General features: G+C 46.7%; 1 protein-coding gene across 2 annotated transcripts in view; it reads left to right on the top strand.

The window, feature by feature from the left end:
- acadl (acyl-CoA dehydrogenase long chain) overlaps positions 1-23256 on the top strand; it is a 206833-nt gene that overhangs the window by 24533 nt on the left and 159044 nt on the right. For both annotated transcript variants that reach the window (XM_072484136.1, XM_072484127.1), the window contains exon 2: positions 5647-5820. In XM_072484136.1, the coding sequence (XP_072340237.1) occupies positions 5647-5820 (174 nt within the window). The remainder of the gene's footprint in view (positions 1-5646; positions 5821-23256) is intronic.

The following is a 23256-nucleotide window of genomic DNA, read 5'->3' as shown; positions in this document are numbered from 1 at the left end:
AAGTAACAAGGAAGTTAGACAAAGGAGAACCAGTGGACGTGATTTATTTAGATTTCCAGCAGGCCTTTGACAAGGTGCCGCATAGGGGACAGTTAAATAAGTTAAGAGCCCATGGTGTTCAGGGTAAGATCCTGGCATGGATAGATGATTGGCTGACTGGCAGAAAGCAGAGAGTGGGGATAAAGGGGTCTTTTTCAGGATGGCAGCCGGTGACTAGTGGTGTACCTCAGGGGTCGCTGCTGGGACCACAACTTTTCACAATATGCATTAATGATCTGGAAGAAGGAACTGAAGGCAGGGTTGCTAAGTTTGCAAATGATACAAAAATCTGTAGAGGGGCAGGCAATATTGAGGAAGCAAGGGGGCTGCAGAAGGACTTGGACAGGCTTGGAGAGTGGACAGGCAAAGAAGTGGCAGATGGAATACAATGTGGAAAAGTGTGAGGTTATGCACTTTTGGAAGGAGAGATAGAGGCATAGACTATTTTCTAAATGGGGAAATGCTTAGGACATCAGAAGCACAAAGGGACTTGGGAGTCCTTGTTCACAATTCTCTTAAGGTTAACGTGCAGGTTCAGTCGGCAGTTAGGAAGGTAAATACAATGTTAGCATTCACGTTGAGAGGGCTAGAGTACAAGAGCAGGGATGTACTTCTGAGGCCAAATAAGGCTATGGTCAGACCCCATTTGGAGTGACCCCTGCCCTGTGACTAGGGTCCCCGTTGGCGCATGTATCCTGGGGCGGCCTGGCCTGGATGGGCCAGGCTGCTCCTCGGGCGATTGGCCAGTGTGATGCTGCCCTGTTCTGCCTGCTGCCCACCTGATGCACCAGGGATAGGAGGGGGGAGTCCGAGGTGCTGCGGTGTTCTGGCACCTCCCCTGCAGGAGTCACCGGCACGGGCCCCAGCACCACCACCTCCCTCGGGTTGCCCGATGGCCCACCACGGACGCCGCCCGTGCGGTTTCGGCCTGAGTGGCACGCATGACCGGCACCACTCCCTGCCCCTGCAGGTGGTTGGACTCCTCCACCTGCGTCTGCAGGTGCTGGAAGCCGGCCATCATCCCCTTCTCTGGTCCCTGGGTTGCTGACTGCTCCTGATCTATGGGTGGGAGTGGATATTCCTGGAACTCGGGACCCGTTTGGGTCGCGCTGGTTGCTGGGGCTGGGCTGTCATCCGACCGTCCGACCCCTCGGCTGCTCCTACCTCCACCTGCTGTACCGGAGCAACTGTGTGGTGCGCACCGGTAAGTGTCCCAGAAGCCTCCTCACTAAAGAGCCCAGCTGATAGTTTCTGAGAAGCAGTGATGGAAAGTCTATGCCATCATAGGACCCAAAGTCCCGGGTCTCCTGTGTCTCGTTGTACTGTGTGTCTGTCCTCTGTGTTTCCGTCCCCAGAGACACTGCTGGGTACTCACCCGGGCTGCCCAGAGGAGGTCGTGCAGTTTCCTCCGATGCTGGTCTGCGGTCCTGGCTACCAGCCCGACGGCGCTGACGGACTCGGCCATCTTCGCCCAGGTACGCCAAACGATGGTGCTCCTGTCCTGCGGTCTGGCCCGGGGTACAGAACCAGCCTCCTCTCCTCCAAGACGTCCAGGAGGGTGTCCAATTCGCCGTCCCGGAATCTTGGGCTGCTCATCTGGTGGCCACCTTGGGTGCGACGGCTGTGTGTTGGGTGAGAATGCTTTTCAGCAGCTGCGGCATCGCCTCAGTGGCGCAACCCATGCATCGGCGATCGATCAGTGGCCACTCCCATGGGCGTTTCATGTTGCGCCCGTGCTAGCCCCTTGTGGCCGTTGAATAGCTGCGCTTGGGGGCCCGATGACGCCCTCGTGAAACTCCACGGTCAACACTTAGCCCCATTATCGGAGAATCCAGCCCATGAGCTCAAATACCACGACTGCTCGTGAATTTGAATTCATTAAATTAAATAAATCTAGAATGGAAAAAGTCTTGTCAGTAATGGTGACCATCAAAACTGCTAATGTGTTGTAAAAACGTCCGGTTCACTAACGTCCTTTAGTGAAGCAAACACAGGAAGGCAGATTATTAATAAAAGCAAATTACTGCGGATGCTGAAATCTGAAACCAAAGAGAAAATGCTGGAAAATCTCAGCAGGTCTGACAGCATCTGTAGGGAGAGAAAAGAGCTAACGTTTTGAGTCCAGATGGCCCTTTGGACTCGAAACGTTAGCTCTTTTCTCTCCCTACAGATGCTGCCAGACCTGCTGAGATTTTCCAGCATTTTCTCTTTGGAAGGCAGATTATTATCTGAATGGTGGCAGTTTAGGAAAAGGGGAAGTGCAACGAGACCTGGGTGTCATGGTGAAACAGTCACTGAAGGTTGGCATACAGGTGCAGCAGGTGGTGAGGAAAGCTAATGGCTTGCTGGCCTTCAAAGCAAGCGGATTTGAATATAGGAGTAGGGATGCCTTGCTGCAGTTATGCAGGGCCTTGGTGAGGCCACACCTTGAGTATTTGTGCAGTTTTGGTCTCCTAGTTTGAGGAAGGACATTCTTGCTGTTGAGGGTGTCCAGCGAAGGTTCGCCAGACTAATTTCCAGGATGGCAGGACTGACATATGAAGAAACACTGGTCGACTGGCCTTGTACTCGCTGGAGTTTAGAAGAATGAGAGGGGATCTCACAGAAACATATAAAATCCTGATGGAACGGGACAGGCTAGGTGCGGGAAGAATGTTCCCGAAGATGGTGTCCAGAACTTGGGGTCACAGCCTGAGAATAAGGAGTAAGCCATTCAGGACTGAGATGAGGAAGAACCTCTTCTCTCAGACAGTTGTGAACTAGTGGAATCCTCTACCACTGAAAGCTGTTAGGGCCAGTTCGTTGGATATATTCAAGAGGGAACTGGATGTGGCCCTTGTGGCTAAAGGGATCAAGAGGCACAGAGAGAAAGCGAGAGTGAGATACTGAATTGCATGATATTGAACCGTGGTGTAGACTCGAAGGGCCAAATGGCCTACTCCTGTACTTATTTTCTATTTTTCTATGTTTGAGAGGGTTGACCTATGATAGGCTGATTAAAATTGGCCTATACTCTTTGGAGTTTAGAAGAATGAGAGTTAATCCCGTTTGACAAGAAGGGGCTTGGCAGGGTGGATATTGAGAGGTTGTTTTCTTGGAGAATCTAGAACAGGAGTTTTCAAAATCAGGGTCGTGATCTGTGGGTGGGTCATGGATAGGTTTTGGGAGGGTCATGGTGCGATCAGACGCGGCGTTCCCAATCGCGGGAGGATCGGCCAACGGCCGCGACCTGCTTTTAAAAATGCCGGCCGCGATGGACTTGTAAAATTGCTGACCATCCCATGCATGTGTGCTGGATCACGCAATGTGCAGGCCCAGAGCCCAGTGGGGTGGACTGCCTCCACCTGATGTCAGTGCGCTATCCAGGGCCAGTTTTTTGTTTATCAAACGACAGAGTCCTCCCACCAGAAGCGGCAAAAGAGAGATTCTTCCATTCTGCAGCAGCCAGCCGTGCTAGTGTGAACTCCAGGGCCTCTGGTGAACAACCCATGAAGAATAAGCTGACAACAGGAACAAAGCAGCATAAAGATGACTACTTGAGGTATGAGTTATTAATTGTGCCACTGCAAATCAGGATTCAAAGCTCATATGTTTTATATGCAAGGAAGCATTGGCAAATGAAAGTTTAAAACGCTCAAAACTTCAAAGACATTTGAAGACTACACATGTCGAGTTCAAGTCAAATCTCTTTATTTTTTTCAACGGATGCAGTGAGATCTTAAATCATCAGCTGAAGTCATTATTTGTAACTGAATACAAAGCCAGTGAGATCGTGAGGATGAAGCAGACTCACCTGTCACATTAAAGGTAAGTGAAAATGGTGGGTCGCGAAGGTCGGTTGGCGTGGGTCACAAAGGTCAGCCAGCATGAGTGGCTTCCTGCCTCCCCTCCCTTTCCCCCTTTTCCCCCCATGTTTCTCTCTGTGACACCCTTGGGTTCCCTCCTCATCTCCTCTTCCCCCCCCATCCCCCTTTGTATCTCCTCGTTGTATGCGTTCTTGTCTGCTCTCCCCCGTCTTCCCCTCTTTTCCTAGTTGCTGTTAGCCTCGAGCAGGTCTTGGAGCAGGTCGACGAATGGCCCCCACACTTTGTGGAAGCCCTTGTCCAACCCTCGGATGGTGTACTTAATCTTCTCCAGGTCTGCCAGCCAGTCTGCAGCTGTGGGTGGTGCTGCTGATTGCCAACCGAGCAGGATTCTCCGGCTTGCAATTAAGGAAGCAAAAGCAAGGGCTGTACTCAAGAAAGACAAAGACCCAACAGATTGCGGGTCCTACAGACCCATTTCGCTGCTAAATGTGGACGTGAAAATACTGGCCAAGATCCGAGACTGGAGGACTGAGTACCAGAGATGATAGCAGAAACCAAACGGGGGTCAGAAGAGGGCTCCCACAAAACATGGCAATCATTCACCAGTTGTTCGAAGACCTGTTTGTAGCCAACAGCCAATAAGCCAGAGGAAGGAAAAGGAAAGCCACGGTACAACAACAAACGCAAACAAATTGGGGGGGGTGGGGAATAAAGAGGCATGGAGCCCAACCATGCCCATCAAATAACATAATTCACGACATCACGCCAACCAAGCAGGGACAGGATACAAGAGCTGATGAGGGAAGCGGGCATGCCAGACGACCAGAAGGGGTGGATGGTCAGAAAGAGAAGGGGGAGAGGGAGGCAGGGGACCCAGCTAGAAATAAACGCCTACTGGAGAAAATAAAAGAAGAAGCTGGATCCATTGTAAATAACAAAAGACAACTGATGTAAATAATGGAAGACGACCGATGTATCTATATTTTTGTTCTCGATGTATTTTCACGCTTACCTTTGTTCTGTGTGATATGAAAAATCCTTCATAAAAATATTTTTATAAAAATGATTGTCAGTGTCTCCATGTTGCTGACCTCGCAGGCAATTACCATGTTCCCTGTGAAAATCAAGGATGTAATGTTTGGGTCCTAGTTTATTTATTGACCACGACCTGTGAATATTTTGTGGCATTGCAAAGAATTTGGTTTTCTACTGAATGAAATGAAATGAAAATTGCTTATTGTCACAAGTAGGCTTCAATGAAGTTACTGTGAAAAGCCCCTAGTCACCATATTCCGGCGCCTGTTCGGGGAGGCTGGTACGGGAATTGAACCGTGCTGCTGGCCTGCTTGGTCTGCTTTAAAAGCCAGCTAAACGAGCTAAATGAATCATTTAGAGACTGCCTTTGACTCTTCCCAGAGCTCCTGGTTTTTAAAATTCAAGCTTTCAGATTCAAGTATCACATTATGAACAAAAACTATAGATTACGAAGACTTGTCCAATCAGCAATGAAGGCAATGTGAGGAAAATCTTTTTCACATAACGTGTGGTTAGGGTCTGGAATGTAATGCCTGAGAATGGGTGGGTCGGGTCCAATAAAGGCATTCAAAATGGAATTTGATTTATCTGAAAAGGAGGATTGTGCAGAGTTATCGAGAGAAGGTAGGGAAATGACAGTAGGTGAACTGCTCTTTCGACCACCAGCATAGATGCAATGGGCCAAATGGCTTCGTATTCTAACAATTCTATGATTATAAATAAGTACTTGAACTTTTATCCAACCTCTTATTTGTTTTTCTCTTAGATTGCATAGCACACAAACAAATTGTGAAACCCACAAAGTTTCTCGCCCAGAAACCTCCTTCACCAAGAATCTAATGGATATTGGTACTCGTCGAATCTTTTCTGAAGAGCATGATATATTGAGACAAAGTGTGAGAAGATTCTTTGAAGCCGAGGTGGTTCCATATCACACACAGTATGTAGCCCGCTCAACTTTTGAGTAAAATTATTGTAAAAAATCGAACTAGTAAGATTAATTGTAATTCCCAGCTGCTATTCTCACCTAGCAGACATACCAACTCCATCCTTTCATACATCAGGAGACAATCTATTTCAAGAAATTTTAAAATAAAATTGTGTTGCTATCTATTTCAAACCTAAACCAACGTGGATTGGAATTTGGTCTATAATCTCATTAGTTGCTTATCTAATCTAATCTTTGATTAAAATTTGGTTAGTTAATATTTATCTGCAATAATGTCTTGTTAATAGTAATCATAAAACTACTGGATTATTAAATGCCTTGGTTCATGAATGCCCTTCAGGGGAGAAATCTTTCCTGACTGGCCTAACCTTTAGTGACTCTGTACTCACAGTGATGTGATTGACTGTTAACTGCTCTCCAAAATGGCCTAGCAAACTACTACAAAAAATTGACTAAGAAGACAGATCATCGAGCATCAACCTAGGCACCAGAAGAAGCAAAGTGCACGCACCCTGTCCAGATCCTCTTGCAAAACTTTCCTCACTAACATCTGTAGACTTGTGCCAAAATTTGGAGAGCAGTTCCACAGATTAGTCAAGTAGCAGCCTGATTGAGTCATACTCAAATCATACCTTGTAGCCAATGTCCCAGACATCCTCCATCACCATCCTTGGAAAGTACAGATCCACCAGAGGTGACAGCACAGTGATGTACAGTCAGGAGGGAGTGAACCTGGAAATTCTCAGCATTGATTCTGGACCCCATCAAATCTCATAACATCAGGCCAAACATGGGTAAGCAAACCTCTTGCTGCTTATCACTTGCCAACCTCTCTCAGTTGATGGAATCAGTACTCCTCCATGTTACACACATCTTGAAAGAAGAGGCACTGAGGGTGGCATGGGCACAGAATGTACCCCTGGGTAGGGTTACAGTGTCCATTACAAAGACTGGCTCGGTAGCAGCACAACTCACCAAGCTGACTGAGCCTTGAAGGACATAGCTGTTAGACTGGGCCTGTGAAAAGTGGTGAGAGTACCAACAAGAGGGAAACATCTGCCTCATTTCACCACATTGCTTGTTGCATGTGACAAGTCCATGACATTATTGGTAGTGTTAGAATCATATCTCTCAAGACTGAATATTTATTTTACCAAATGGAAGGACATGACATGACGTGGACATTTGGATGTTGACCTAGGACTGTTTTAAAAAAGGTCATAAATTCACCTAGGGGACTTCTGACGGTGACCATGGAGTGAACGGTCGCACATTTGGCAGCTCCCGCTCAGACCTGGATTCATATTGACTGCTTATGGAGGGAGATTCCAACACAGTCCTGGATCCGAGGCTGGATCGGTTGAGTTTCAGGTCTGGGAAGGTATCAGCTATGGCAAAGGAGCTTTGGGGGTTCATGGAGCACATGTGGGGGGTGGATCCGTGGAGATTTCGGAGGCCGAGGAGTAAGGAGTTTTCATTCTACTCCCATGTACGCAGGGTATATTCCCGGATAGATTTCTTTGTGTTGGATTAAACGCTGCTGGCTGAGGTGGTGGATGCTGAATATTCATCAATTGTGGTGCCAGACCACGCCCCGCACTGGGTAGACCTGCAAGCCAACAAAAGAAAGGCCCAGCGGCTGCAATGGTAGTTGGACGTTGGAGGTGTGCGAGCGGGTGAGGGAGGCCATTCGGGGTATATAAACATCAATGACACAAGTGAGGTTTCGGCGGGGGTGGTGTGGGAGGCATCGAAGGCGGTTATTAGGGGGAAGACATCTCAATTCGGGCACATAAGGAGAAGGCTGAGTGGGCGGAGTTGGACAGGCTGGTAGGTGAAATGTTACAGATGGACAGGAGGTACGCAGTGTCTCCGGATGACGGGCTTTTGAAGGAGCGTCAGAGACTGCAGCTGGAATTTGGGCTCCTGTCCACAGGTAAGGCGGAGGGACAGCTGAGGTGAAGGGGGCGATGTATGAATATGGGGAAAAAGCCAGCGTGATGTTGGCACACCAGCTGAGGAACCAGGAGGCGGCGAGAGAGATTGGGAAAGTAAAAGATACAGGGTGGAAGTTGGTTTTGGATCCGGCGGGGGTGAACGATGTGTTTCGGGAGTTTTACAGTAGATTGTATAAATCGGAACCCCCAGCCGGGGAGGAGGGTATGAAGCGATTCCTTGGGTGTGGGGGGGGGGGGGCTGGAGTTCCCGAGGATAGATGAGTTGGTGGAGGGTTTGGGAGCCCCAATTGGGCTTGGGGAGGTTATCGACGGGTTGGGGGAGATGCAATCGGGTAAGGTCCCGGGACCTGATGGATACCCGGTTGATTTTTATAAAAAGATTTCCGGTTTGCTAGGGCCGCTCCTGGTAAAGGCTTTCAATGAGTCCAAGGAGCTGGGAGTGCTTCCCCCAACATTATCGCAGGCATCAATTTCCCTTATTTTGAAACGGGATAAGGATCCGGAGAGTTGTGGGTCTTTTAGACCGATCTCCCTGTTGAACGTGGATATAAAGTTGCTGGTAAAAATCTTGGCCATGCGCATAGAGGATTAAGTCCCGGAGGTAATAGGGGAGGACCAGACAGGATTTGTGAAGGAATGATACCTGATGTCCAATATTAGACAGCTCCTAAATGTGATAATGATGCCTGTAGAGGGGCGCGAGGTCGAGGTGATGGTGGCCATGGATGCAGAGAAGGCCTTTGATCGGGTGGAGTGGAGGTACCTGTGGGATGTCCTGGGAAGGTTCGGGTTCGGGCAGGGATTTGTGGATTGGGTCTGGTTGCTATATCAGGCACCAGTGGTGAATGTAAGGACCAACCGGCTCCGGTCAGAGTATTTTAGTTTGTGCAGGGGGACAAGGCAGGGGTGCCCACTCTCCCCACTACTATTTGCCCTGGCCATAGAGCCTTTGGCAATGGCGCTGAGGGCATTGAATATTTGACGGGGGATGGTGAGGGGGGGGTGGAGCATAGGGTCTCGCTCTATGCGGACGATTTGCTCCTGTATATAACAGACCCGTTGGGGGGATTGCAGGAATTATGGGAATACTGGTGGAATTTGGCCGGTTCTCAGGCTACAAACTAAAGATGAGCAAGAACGAGGTCTTCAAGGGGAGAGGAGAGGAGACAGAGGGAGATGCCGTTCAAAGTGGTGGGAAGGAGTTTGGGGATCTGGCGATTCCGGTGGCAAGGGACTGGGGTCAGTTTCATAAACTAAATTTGGGCACAGTGATTGAGCAAATGAAAGGGGACCCCTGGAAGTGGGATGTGCTCCCGCTGTCATTGGCGGAGAGGATACAGATTGTGAAAATGGCAGTCCTCCCGAGATTGCTGTTTGTGTTTCAGTGTCTCCCAATCTTTATCCCCAAGCATTTCTCAGGAAAATGAACGCGGCGATCTCGGGAGGACTGAGGGTGAAGAAGGTCCTTCTGGAGTAGGGCCGCTGGGAGGGAGGCTTGACCCTTCCGAACTTTATTAATTGCAGCTGGGCGGCTAATATTTCGATTGTTAGGAAGTGGGTAGTGGGGGTGGGGGCGGGTAGAGCGGCATCTTGTAAGGCACGAGTCTGGAGGCTCTGTTAACGGCACCTCTGCTGTTCTCACCGGCTCGGTACTCCACAAGCCCAGTGGTAGTGGCAGCCCTGAAAGTGTGGGGGCAATGGACGCAGCATATGAGACTGGAGGGGCGTCAGTGTGGTCACCAATCTGTGACAATCACTGGTCCGCTCCAGGTGGGGGGGGGGGGGGGGGGGGGGCAGGATGGGGGCTTTAGGAGGTGGCAGCGGGCAGGGATTGAGAGATTTGGGGATCTCTTCATTGAGGAGGGTTTCCCGTGCCTGGAGGAGCTAGAGGAAGAGTTTGAGTTCCGGGTGGGAATGGATTTCGGTACCTGCAACTACGGGACTTTGTCCGGAGGCAGGTCCCAAGCTTCCCTCGCCTCCCTCTAAGGGGACTACACGATAAGGTGATGTCAAAAACAGGGGTTGAGAAGGGGAGGATCTCGGAAATATATAAGGAATTGATGGAATGGGAAGGGGTCCCAATCGGGGAGGTGGTGAGGAAGTGGGAAGACAGGTTGGGGGGGAGGGGGAGGGGGGGTGGGGCTTAGCCTGATCCAGTTCAAGGTGGTTCATAGGGCTCATATGACTTGTGGCCCGGATGAGTAGGTTTTTTGAGAAGGTGGAGGGCAGGTGTGGGAGGTGCGGGGAAAGTCCGGAGAATCATGTACATATGTTTTGGACGTGTCTGAAGCTGAGGGATTTTGGCAGTATTGGGAGATCCGGGGGCCAGGGGGAGAGAAAGGCCGCCGTTTTGGCTTGTGCCTCCCTGGTGGCCCGGAGACGGATTTTGCTGGGATGGAGGGACTCGGAGCCTCCAAAGTCGGGGGTGTGAGTCAGTGATATGGCAGAGTTTCTCAGGTTAGAGAAGATGTTGAGATCTATCATGCGGATCTAGTGGCACTTGGGATCACTAAACCTCAGTAGAAATTTGAGTTAACAGTTCGCAGGTGCAAATAAGAATCGTTTTATCTGTCTCTATCGATTATAATTGAGAAATATTTAAATCTTATTCTCTAATAAGTCCAACTAGCAAAAGGACTCAAAGAGAAGCAATTTTGTAGACAATTCAACGTTCAAATAATACAGAAATGATTTTCTTGCTTGCGGCAAACAGCTTGCAATAACTTCAAGAGTCAGAGTTAGGAAGTGAAATATGAAAGACAGAGAGACAGTGAATAGTTAATCAAAGTATAGATTGAGTCTGGAAAGGAATATGGCCGTACGAACAATCACGGTTATACTAAATCATATCAGACTTTAGCCATCTAGCTATACCCTGATGTAATCCTAATTGGTTTGGGTTAACATCAAATAAGTTTGATTCGATGTTTTAGCTGTCATTTAATATGCAACATTAACTTAAATGTATTCTTGTATGAGCCATGGAATGGGATTCGGCTTCCTTATCGCATACAGCTTGAACCAGTTTCTTGCTGACTTGCTTGTTAGGACAATGGCCCCTATGCTGTTGCCATGGAGCTTGCCTTGTCCTTGGATTACTTTATCTTGTTTGCTGCATAGGAATGTCGTTTTTAATCTATAATGCTGTGTTCTGTTGAAACGATGTTTTGCATGCTGAATGTGTTTTGAAATGACCTGAGGTTATGAGTGAGTTTTAAAATGGTATTTAATATACTAGGGGCTTACTGCTAAATAGCTATCTTTTACCTATCACTTTTACCTATAGAAAATAGCTGGCATCGACTTCCGGTTGCGGCGATGCCTTGCTAGCCGCATGTTTCGGCGGCTCCAGCTCCGACGGACCTTCGGGCTCTTTTAAGAGCCCCAACGGGGAATTTTTTGACGACGCAACCCGGTGTGGGGTGTGTGAGAAGGGAGTCCCCCCCCCAACGAAGGAGGAAAAAACCGGCGGCGGCGGCTGCAGCGCGAGGAATCGTCGACCAAAGGGTCAGAAAGAGAGAAGCACAAGATGGCGGCGGAGAAAGCGCAGGCGACATGGGGGCCTGAGCAGGATGACATTTTGAGACGGTGCGTGGAGCTGCTGAAGAGGGAGATGCTGACCCCGATGCTACAGGCAATTGAGGGGCTCAAGGAGACACTAAAGACCCAGGAGGCAGAGCTCCGCGTGGTGGAGCAGAAGGTGACAGATAATGAGGACGAGATCCTGGGCCTGGCGGTTAAGACACAGACGCACGAGGCACTTCATAAAAAGTGTACTGAAAGGATCGAGGCCCTAGAAAACGGAGCACGAAGGAAGAACCTTCGGATACTGGGTCTCCCTGAGGGTGTGGAAGGAGTGGACTGTGGAGCTTATGCAAGTACGATGCTGAGCTCACTGATGGGTGCTGAGGCCCCTACGGGCCCCTTGGAGGTGGAGTGGGCACATCGGATCCCGGCGAGTAGACCAAAAGCGGGAGAACCACCCAGGGCGATAATCGTGCGATTTCACCGCCTTAAGGATAGAGTAGAGGTCCTGAGATGGGCTAAAAAGGTGCGGAGTAGCAGATGGGAGAAAGCAGTGGTACGGGTGTACCAGGATTGGAGTGCGGAGGTGGCGAGAAGGAGGGTGAGCTTTAACCGAGCCAAAGAGGTGTTGCATAAAAGGAAGGTGAAGTTCGGGATGCTGCAGCCGGCAAGACTATGGGTCACGTATCAGGAGAGACACCATTATTTCGAGACGGCGGAGGAAGCATGGACCTTTATCAAAGAAGAGAAATTGGATCGGAACTGAGGGACTGATGCTGCAGGAAATGTTATTGTTAATGTTATGGTTGAAGTTAATTGAGAAGTAAATTGGGAAGGGGGGGAGACATGGGGAAATGTGGGCGCCGGTGAGGGGGGAAAGACGGGACATAGTTGGAGAATGGGGAAGGGGAGGGGGAGGGGAAAGGGAGCTGCGCCATAAGAGGCGGGTCAGGTAAAGGGATGTTCCCGCGCCAGAAAGAATAAGGCGGGAAGACAGGCGCAAGGCGGATGGGAATTCCCCACACGGGGGGTCGAGGAGTGAGCAGGAGTAGCCGGGGTCAGTTGAAGTCAGCTGACTTACGGAAGTAATATGGGGGGAGCAATCACGCTAGAAAGAGATCTAGCGGGGGGACAACTGGGTTGCTGCTGCGGAAATCCAAAAGGAAATGGCTAAAGAGTGGGTGGACGGGGATGGTGTGCGACGCTGGGAGAGCGAGTGGGAGCGCGGAGGCGGGAAATGGGACTGGCCTAGAGAAGGTAATGGCTAGTCGACACGGGAGGGGGGCAGGTAGCCCCCTAGTGAGGCTGATCACGTGGAACGTGAGAGGCCTGAACGGACCGATAAAAAGGGCCCGAGTGCTCGCGCATTTGAAAGGACTAAGGGCAGGCGTGGTTATGCTCCAAGAGACGCACCTAAAGGTGGCGGACCAAGTTAGGTTAAGGAAAGGATGGGTGGGACAGGTGTTCCACTCAGGACTAGATGCAAGGAACAGAGGGGTGGCCATTTTGGTGGGGAAACGGCTAGCATTTGAAGCAAAGAACATCGTAGCAGATAGCGGAGGTAGATATGTAATGGTGAGTGGCAGGCTGGAGGGAATGGAGGTCGTGTTGGTTAATGTGTATGCCCCAAACTGGGACGATGCGGGATTTATGAGACGGATGTTGGGGCGTATACCGGACCTGGAGGTAGCAAACTTGATTTTAGGAGGGGACTTTAATACGGTGCTGGACCCGGGCCTAGATAGATCCAGCTCAAGGACCGGAAGAAGGCCGGCAGCGGCCAAGGTACTTAAGGGGTTTATGGACCAAATGGGGGGAGTGGATCCATGGCGATTTCTTAGACCTAGGGCTAGGGAGTTCTCCTTCTTCTCCCATGTCCATAAAGTGTACTCCCGGATAGATTTTTTTGTTTTGGGAAGGTCGTTGATCTCTAGGGTGGAAGAAGCTGAGTACTCAGCCATAGCGGTTTCGGACCATGCCCCACATTGGGTGGACCTGGAATTAGGAGAGGAAAGGGAGCAGAGAACACTCTGGCGATTAGATGTGGGATTGATGGCGGATGATGGAGTGTGTGCAAGAGTGCGGGGGTGTATTGAGAGATACCTGGAGGTCAATGACGACGGCGAGGTCCCTGTGGGAGTGGTATGGGAAGCACTAAAAGCGGTGGTCAGAGGAGAGCTGATCTCCATTGGGGCCCACAAAAGGAAAAAAGAGGCCAAGGAAAGGGAAAGATTACTGGGGGAGATTTTAAGGGTGGATAGGGAATTTGCAGAGACCCCGGAGGAGGAACTGTACAGGGAGAGGAGACGACTCCAGACGGAGTTTGACCTTCTGACCACCAGAAAGGCGGAGGTACTGTGGAGGAAGGCACAGGGGAGGAGGTATGAATATGGGGAAAAGGCTAGTCGCCTGTTGGCTCATCAATTGCGAAAGAGGACAGCAGGAGGAATTAGAGACGAAAGGGGAGACACGGTGCGAAGGGCAGGAAAGATAAATGAGGTGTTCAAGACCTTTTATGAGGGACTGTATAGGTCTCAAACCCCAGAGGGAGAGGAGGGGATGCGGCAGTTCCTGGACCAATTGAGGTTCCCGAAAGTGGAGGAGCAGGAGGTGGTAGGCCTGGGGGCACCGATTGGGGTGGACGAGGTTATTAAGGGACTGGGAAGCATGCAAGCAGGGAAGGCCCCGGGACCAGACGGGTTCCCGGTGGAATATTACAGAAAATATGTGGACTTGTTGGCCCCGTTGATGGTGAGGACGTTCAATGAGGCCAGGGAAGGGGGGACTCTACCCCCGACGATGTCGGAGGCGACGATATCGCTAATTTTGAAGAGGGATAAAGATCCGTTGCAGTGCGGGTCCTATAGACCTATTTCATTATTGAACGTGGACGCCAAATTGTTGGCAAAGGTACTGGCATCGAGGATAGAGGACTGTGTCCCGGGGGTGGTGCACGAAGACCAGACAGGGTTCGTAAAAGGGAGACAACTGAATGTTAACGTGCGACGACTATTAGGGGTGATAATGATGCCCCCAGTGGAGGGGGAGGCAGAGATAGTGGCAGCAATGGATGCAGAGAAGGCATTTGATAGGGTGGAGTGGGAGTATTTATGGGAAGTGTTAAGGAGGTTTGGGTTCGGGAACGGGTTTATTAGCTGGGTTAGACTTCTTTATGGGGCTCCAACGGCAAGTGTAGTTACGGGTCGACAAAGATCGGAGTATTTCCGACTATATAGGGGAACAAGACAGGGATGCCCGCTGTCTCCATTGTTGTTCGCGTTGGCAATTGAACCTCTGGCCATGGCGTTGAGAGACTCCAGGAAATGGAGAGGGGTGATTAGAGGGGGAGAAGAACACCGAGTCTCGTTATACGCAGTTGACCTATTGTTATACGTGTCGGACCCAGCGGGGGGGGGATGATAGAGGTTATGCGAATGTTGAGGGAGTTCGGGGATTTCTCAGGGTATAGGCTAAACATGGGGAAGAGTGAATTATTTGTGATACATCCAGGGGACCAGAGTAGAGAGATAGAAGGCTTGCCTCTAAGGAAAGTTGAAAGAAACTTCCGATACCTGGGGATTCAGATCGCTAGGAGCTGGGGAACCTTGCACAGACTTAATCTGACACGCTGGTAGAACAAATGGAGGAGGACTTCAAGAGGTGGGACATGCAGCCTCTGTCGCTGGCGGCCAGGGTGCAAGCAATTAAGATGATGGTCCTCCCGAGGCTCGTATTTGTATTTCAATGTCTCCTATACTAATCACTAAGACTTTTCTTAATAAAATAGACAGGAGCATAACGAGCTTCGTCTGGGCAGGGAAAGTTCCGAGAGTAAGGAGGGGGTTCCTTCAGCGTAGTAGGGACAGAGGAGGATTGGCACTACCGAACTTGGGCGATTACTATTGGGCCGCCAATGTGGCAATGATACGTAAATGGATGATGGAGGGTGAGGGAGCGGCGTGGAAAAGACTGGAGAGAAAGTCCTGTAAAGGGACGAGTTTAGAGGCGCTGGTGACGGCGCCGCTACCGTTCTCACCTAAAATGTTTACCACGAACCCGGTGGTGGCGGCAACATTGAATATCTGGGGACAGTGGAGGCGACAGAGAGGGGTGCGGGGAGCCCTGGTGGGGTCCCCAATCAGGAATAACCATAGGTTCGCCCCAGGAAGAATGGATGGAGGATTTCAGAGCTGGCACCAGTTGGGAATTAGGAGGGTGGGAGATTTATTTATAGATGGGACTTTTGCGAGCTTGGGAGCATTGGAGGAAAAGTATAAGTTGCCCCGGGGAAATTTCTTGAGATATATGCAGGTGAGGGCGTTTACTAGACAACAGGTGAGGGAATTTCCGTTGCCCCCGACACAGGGGTTCAGGACAGAGTGCTTTCAGGGGTGTGTGTCGGAGAGGGCAAGGTGTCAGAGATATACCGAGAGATGAGGGAAGAGGGGGAGGAGTCGGTGGGCGAACTAAAAGGAAAGTGGGAAGAAGAACTAGGGGAGGAGATAGAGGAGGGTATGTGGGCTGATGCCCTAAGCAGGGTAAATTCCTCTTCCTCATGCGCCAGGCTTAGCCTGATTCAATTTAAGGTGCTACATAGAGCACACATAACGGGAGCAAGATTGAGCAGGTTCTTTGGAGTGGAGGACAGATGTGGGAGGTGTGGCGGGAGCCCGGCAAACCACGCACATATGTTTTGGGCGTGCCCGGCACTGGAAGGGTATTGGAAGGGAGTGACGGGAGTGATTTCGAAGGTGGTGAAGGCCCGGGTCAAACCAGGCTGGGGGTTAGCTCTATTTGGAGTTGCGGATGAGCCGGGAGTGCAGGAGGCGAAAGAGGCCGACGTTGTGGCCTTTGCGTCCCTAGTAGCCCGGCGCAGGATCCTACTCATGTGGAAGGAGGCGAAACCCCCCGGACTGGAGGCCTGGGTAAATGATATGGCGGGGTTCATTAAATTGGAGCAGATAAAGTTTGCCCTGAGAGGGTCGGCTCAAGGGTTCACCAGGCGGTGGCAGCCATTTCTCGACTACCTAGAGGAACGTTAGAGGGAAGACAGATGACCAGCAGCAGCAACCCAGGGGGGAGGGGGGGGAGGGGGAGGGGGTGGTGGTTTAGTTTAGTTTATGTCAAAAGATAATGGGGTTTTGTTATTTGTGTATTGTTAAAAATTTATTTATTGTTACGTTTGCTTTGTAAGAGGGGAAAAATAGTTGTCTGGAAAAAAATTTCAATAAAATATATTAAAAAAAAAGAAAATAGCTGGCATCTACAGTCGGCCCTTTTGATAAATGGAAAGAATAAATGAGATATTATCACAATAAGATAAAAGACACTATTAATGCAATAGGATAGGTAAAATCGCAAAGAATAACTCATTCATATTGTCATTGCTGTTTTAAACAATAGAGTGAATAAGCATTGCATTACAAGCATTTCAGCAATAATTATTATAATTCTTAAAGAATTATCATAAAATAATCAATAAATTCATCAAATTTGATTCTACTGATTCAGTATTAATATATATATTAATTTAAAAAAAATAATACAGTCAAATAATTGATTGCTCAGTAACATTTCAACAATAATAATGCATTTCTATTTCATCTAATGGTGGTGCAGTTAGGTTAGTTTGAATTATTCTGATATTTGGTCCCCTGTGTTTAGCGACTAGTTCTTTGATGCACTTGATACATTGGCATGTTATGTAAATGATGAATCCAACTACACAGGCGAATAAGATTATTCTTATTGTGGACATTCCAGTGTGTCCCAGCCACCCGCAAAGTTTATCCCAGAGAGGGATAACTCGGGATGGATCAAGTTTCTTGATTTCTTTTTGTCAGATCTTTAACTTTTTTTGAGTTATCTGGAATGAAAGTGCAACACTCCACACCAATCAGGGCGCAGGTGCCACCTTTTTTGGCAAGCACATAGTCAAGTGGCATTCGATTTTATAATGCCATGGTTCGAATTGCTTTCATTTCGTCAGATTTTACCGAGGGCAGTGGCGGTGTAATCGGCTACGTTTTGTATGATGGTTGTTATTTTATTCAGTTCATTGTCCATCCTTATTTCCCAATAGAAAGGAATGATTCTAGCATAAATTGCATCTCTTAAAGTAATGGAACGTTTATTTCTTTGAGCAGCTGGTTCTGAAACATAAGGGAGATGAGGAAGATGACGGATAGCAGGTGCTAGGTATCCTAAATAGCAAGATCCTGGCCAGTATTTTGGGAGCCAGGGATATGCTCTATTATTACAAAAGAATAAGTCCCATTATAAGCAGAGTATAAGTAAATATCTTCTAAGTACCAATGATCTGAGAATGTTTTATTATTTGTGAGGTTGTGTATGCCTGTTATTGTTGAGGACAGTTTAATTATTTGTAATTGTTATGGGCAGGGTTAGAGAACCCCCAAGTGTATCATGAAGTTCACCTGACCGACAACTTTTAATAGATTGTGGTATGGGGAGCACACGGCCCACTCTACAGGTGAGCTACAGCAGAAATGGAAAAATATTTTTTAAAGCAAACCAATGTTTATTCTATGAACTCAAGTTAATCATTTTAAAACATACAGTGAACATCTTAGCAACCATTAATTCAAATGCAACCCCCAAAGAATACAACACTAAGTAATCCTTAATAACTTCCCAAACAATATCCAGAAGACAGAAGAAACACCTTTTAACAGAAGCACATTAAGGTTTACATTCACTCCTGAGAACATTTATAATTCTGAATTCACCAAATGATCAAGAGATAGTCTTTTGATGGCAGAGAGAACAGCAGTACATCTGCTTGATCTGACTTCAGCTCCAACACTGAAAATGAAACTAAAGCACACCCTGCAGCAAACAGCCTAAAATGAAAGTAAAAAGCTGACTGACAGCCCAGCTCCACCCACACTCTGACATCACTGATAAACACCCATTTCTTAAAGGTACATTTCTTAAACACTCATTTCTTAAAGGTACTCTCACATGACAGTAATATATCTTGAGTACTGACATCTGTGTTGACATCTAAATAATTAGTACAAACACTATTGCCCATTTTCATCCCTTTAGAGTGATTACTAATGAGGCATATTGATCCTTTTTGTTTAATATTAGTTTGGAGGTTAATATATTGAGGATTTTTGTTCGGGTTATATTTAAGTTGGTGCCATCCTGAAAAGGTGTTTAGTGGATAGCCTGCAGATTTCCAGAAGTTAATAAGTTTCTGTAATGTACCTTCCTTTTTCACATTAATATGCTCCAGAACAGACCACTACAGAGCGAGGGACGCTTTGATTGATGGACCATTCTGCTGTTTCTGAAGCATTAAAGGGAATAATTAAGAAGGGAATACCCTCTTCTGAGTTAGTAGGGGTAGCAATGCATACCCAACAATTGGAAATATTGAAACTTTTAGCATATATCTTAGATGTGTAAAGGAATGTGTTCTTATTCAGTTCTGGTACAACATTTACAAAGCCAATCAAATAACTGAAAATGAGTATTATGGGAAACATTTTACAGATCTTAATATTTATACGCGCACTTCACATGTGATGCGTGAATCCAACTTTTCTTTCCTTAGTATTGCTTAAAACATTGATATACTGATTAAAAAATTGATATCATGATTACATAATTCAGTAATAAACAATTAATAATTTCATGTCTACAAATAAAATGATTATACAGTAAAACATTGAGTGCATGATTTAGTAATAAATGGTAAAATGATTATCAAAGTTGATTGTGATTTAGTAATAAATGATCAATAATTCATTAATAAATGAATAATAATGCAGTAAATAATAGTTCAACAAAAACTTTCCATTTTGATGTTATTGGCTAGTGGTGCATATGAATAAATATGAACCATGTGGATTGGTGGGGCACTATGGGTAGGCATGCATTAGCCAAAGTATCTTATCAGCAACATTAGTACGTAAATGATAAGTCCTAATATGCAAAATAGGAAATGTCCCTTAATGATAATTCCTGTGCCACCCAACCAATTGGAAAGCCAACCCCAAAGAGTTGGTCAAGTTTTTTTTAAACTTTGTATTGGATGTGAATTGCCAAGTCTTTGACATCTTCTGGATTATACACAAAAGCCTGTTGAAAGGGTTAATTTTCTTGCAGAGTCAAAAAGGGCGTATAGTGGGTGGATAACTTTGAATGATGCCATTTGCATCTCTACATGTTTTTCAGATATGTCATTCAAATGGACTGGGAGTAAAAATTGGATCGCTGAAAAATTCATTAGTGTCTCAGAAAGATGTGTTCTCTTGGAATATAGATTTGCTTTTAATCAGAGTTTGTGTGTTTTTTTTTAAACCAGCTTCCACATTGTCAGAAGTTTTAATTTCCAGGCTAATTTTAAACATTTATTTTAAAATATCAAACACAATAACTTATTGAATATATGACTGAACCAATCTTGCGTTGAATCTTGGTTTTCTGTAGATAAACTCGCCGGCTGTTAAAGGAAGCACAGCTAACAAGATATGTTAATTTCTTAAAATTAATAAAGCAACATTCAAAATAATGACAGTTTTCTCAAGTTAACAGTTCTTGGCAACTTTTTAGCGATACGTGACTTAGGACTTCTCCCTGTAGCCAGGAGGCTGGCCTTCATCGTAGACCAGCCTGCAACCTGAAATCTGAAACTCGCAAAATGGCCATCCTCAAAACGAGAAAGGAATCTCGTGTCTCTTCTGGACAGATTTGCCGTTAACGGAGGAGGAGAGGCAACAATTGACATGCCTTTTTTAGCAGTTGAGGTTTCGGACTGAGGTCTGGGTAGGATCAAGTTTAAAGCTGCAGACAGTTCTGGTTTTAAACCAGTGACAAAATGGGATTTTGATAAATCTTTTAAATGGTTAAAAATCCAGGCTGTTGTCTTTATCACTTCAACTCCAAGCTGTTTGATGCTTAATGGGTTAAGTTGTATTACACTTTGTTTGCCATTAGGCTCGTCGCTTAACCGAACAGGCTTTTCTTGTTTAAAAATCTCTCAGTCTATTAAAGCTGCCATGAGAGGCTTTTGGATCGGGGCCAGCAGCATTTCGTGGTCGGTCTCAGAGTAAGATAACGGTTTGTTCTGGGGTAAAAGTGTCCTTGACAGATAGTTCATTTGGCCATACTCCCCCTGTGGAACCTCAATCAGTGTATTCATTGTTTTCATGTCAGTAGCAGCTTGCAATAATGTAGGATTTGTTTTAGATATAGCTGGTATATCTTGGGCCTTAGTTAAAATCATTTCAACTCTTCCCATTGGTGGCGCTGTTTGCTTTGGAGAGTTCAGCTGATTTTTTAAAGACAGATTTTAAAGCTTTTTTGCTGTTAATTTGTCTGTCAGTAATTTGTTATGACTTTTCATGGTGTCCATGTCACTTTCCAAAATACATTTTTCCTCAAGTAACTGGCAATTTTGACTTTTAAGACCATAATTTTTTGATATTAACTGTTGACATTTGGATTCTGAGTCAGTGTTTTTCTTTTGGAGTTCATCAATTTGAAATGCTTGTTGTTGAACTTTAAAGGTTTCATTTTCCAATAATGTTTTAATCTGATCACATTGTTCAAGTTTAGATTTTGCATCTCGTAATTCTTCAACAACTGCTGCTAGTTGGTCTGTAGTGGACTTAAGGTCATGATCAAATTTAGTTTTTGCAATTGTCTCTTGATGTTTTTGGAGCTGTGCCATTACTGAAAAAGACCATTTCATAATTTTTCCACAGTTTAAGCATGTGGATTTTCCTCATGCCTTCTTGATATTATCAAGGGACCACTGTCCTTTGGGGAGATCATATTTTGACTCAATTTTGTGGCAACTTCAGACAGTCCAAATTGTCTACAAATCAAAGATCTAAGATCATCCAATATATCGTCAATAGAGACATCCGGTACATCAGCAAATATCCCCACATCTGTCCTTCTGTTGGAAGGAAGGTCATTGATGAAGCAGCTGAAGGTGGTTGGGCCTAGGACACTATCCTGAGGAGCTCCTGCAGTGATGTCCTGGGACTGAGATGACTGACCTTCAACAACCACAAGCATCTTCCTTTGTGGCTGGTATGACTCCAACCAGTGAAGAGTTTTACCCATGGTTCCCATTGACTCCAGTTTTTCTAGGGCTCCTTGATGCCATGGTCTATCAGATGCTGCCTTGATGTCAAGGGCAGTCACTTACCTAACCTCTGGAGTTCAGCTCTTTTGTCCATGCTTGAACCTAGGCTGTAATGTGGTCAGGAGCTGAGTGACCCTGGTGGAACCCCAAACTGAGCGTCAGTGAGCAGGCATTGCTACGTAAGTGCCGCTTGATGGCCCTTTCCATCACTTTACTGATTATTGACAATAGACTGAAAGGGCGGTATTTGGCTGGGATTAGTCCAGCTTTTTGTGTTGTTATGACACCCTGGGCTAGCGCACAATCAATTCCAGCCCCATGGGCCCCGGAGTCACAACACCAGTGAATTAACCAATAATTCTTATAAAAATACCCAAAGTCTTTGGCCCTTGGCTATCCAACGATTACAGTCATCAGATTTGTAAGTTTAAGCACGATTACTTTTTATAACAAGAAATGAAATAAGATATGCAGTAAATACAACTGGCTAACTAATATTTAACTCCTGACTCTCACTTTGAACTGCTCCCACCCTCTACCCACATGCACAAGACAGGCAAACACCGAGGGGGGAAAAATAATAAGGATGAAAGTCAAATGGTGGTTTCTTAGCAGCCTTGCTTCAATCTGGCCTCCAGGTCAAGGTTGTGGATTAATTCAGGTATCTGTGGTTTCAGAATGCTATTTTCACAACGTTGAGGAGTTTTCTGGAGAGAGTTATATTGCTCACAGCATTACCTGGAGCGGCATCTTATTTCACATCAAAGTTTGCTTTCAGTTCATTGTTTATCTTCAGGCCTCGGTAGTTCCAGGAGAGAGCACCCAGAGACTTTCTGTAGAGTGAGTCAGCCTTCACAGTGGCCTTCTGGAGTATGTTAACTGGATCTTCCTGGAGAGAGTTAGCTGGAACCCTTCACCGGGCTGCCAGAATCAAAACTGAAACCAAACTCGTACTTTGGAGTCGAGAAAAAAAATTCCAGTGGGATCAGATCCAATCACCACCTGTTACCGGCAGAGCACAGCCTTTTGGGTCAATCCATTGGCCACCAGCCAGTCAATCAACCCAACTCCCAACCCATCTCTGTCACTGATCCCGGCCAGTCTGCAGCTTCTGTTTAAACCAGCACACCCTTCCAGATTCTTCCTGTTTGAATTAAAGATGGAGGCTTCTCATACAATCTGCATGCCTTAAAGTGAGATATCCATTAATCATCAATGGATCAAAATGTAACGTCAAAAATAAAAGAATAGGGAAATAAGGGAAAAAACGGGAAGGACCCTTGCATACCTCTTCTCTGTTCCCCCCCCCCTTTCAGGACACGGACATTTTTCTGAGGTACGCAAATCACAAGCACGTTTCTGTCCAATCCACCCCCATTATACAAGTTCCCTTCCTAGTCTCTACATTGGTAACTAGTCAGCCCTTAAATCGTGTCAAAGCATCCGCAATCACATTATCCTTTCCAGCAATGCGTACAATTTTAACATTAACTGTTGCAATAATAAACTCCTAACAGAATAATCTGGCATTCCAGGTTTTGAACTTCTTTATAAACGCAAATGATTATGATCTGTGTAAACAAAGCTTTGTTTATGCCGGACATAAACGTCAAATTGCTGAAAGGCTAGTAGCAAGGCTAAGGCTTCCTTTTCAATGGTAGAATGACAATAATCCAACTATGTTTTCAAAAAAAAATATCCCAGCGGACTCTCTCTTCTTGCTCCGTCGTCTTGTAGTAGCATTGCCCTACCCCCAGGTCACTGACATCTGTAGCCATTTTAAATGATATGGAAAAGTCCGAGGTGGCCAGCACC

This window comes from Scyliorhinus torazame, chromosome 2 (assembly GCF_047496885.1).
Source record: "Scyliorhinus torazame isolate Kashiwa2021f chromosome 2, sScyTor2.1, whole genome shotgun sequence".
Classification (NCBI taxonomy): domain Eukaryota; kingdom Metazoa; phylum Chordata; class Chondrichthyes; order Carcharhiniformes; family Scyliorhinidae; genus Scyliorhinus; species Scyliorhinus torazame.
Note: the sequence above shows the minus strand (reverse complement) of the source record. Positions and strands in the feature narration are given on the sequence as shown.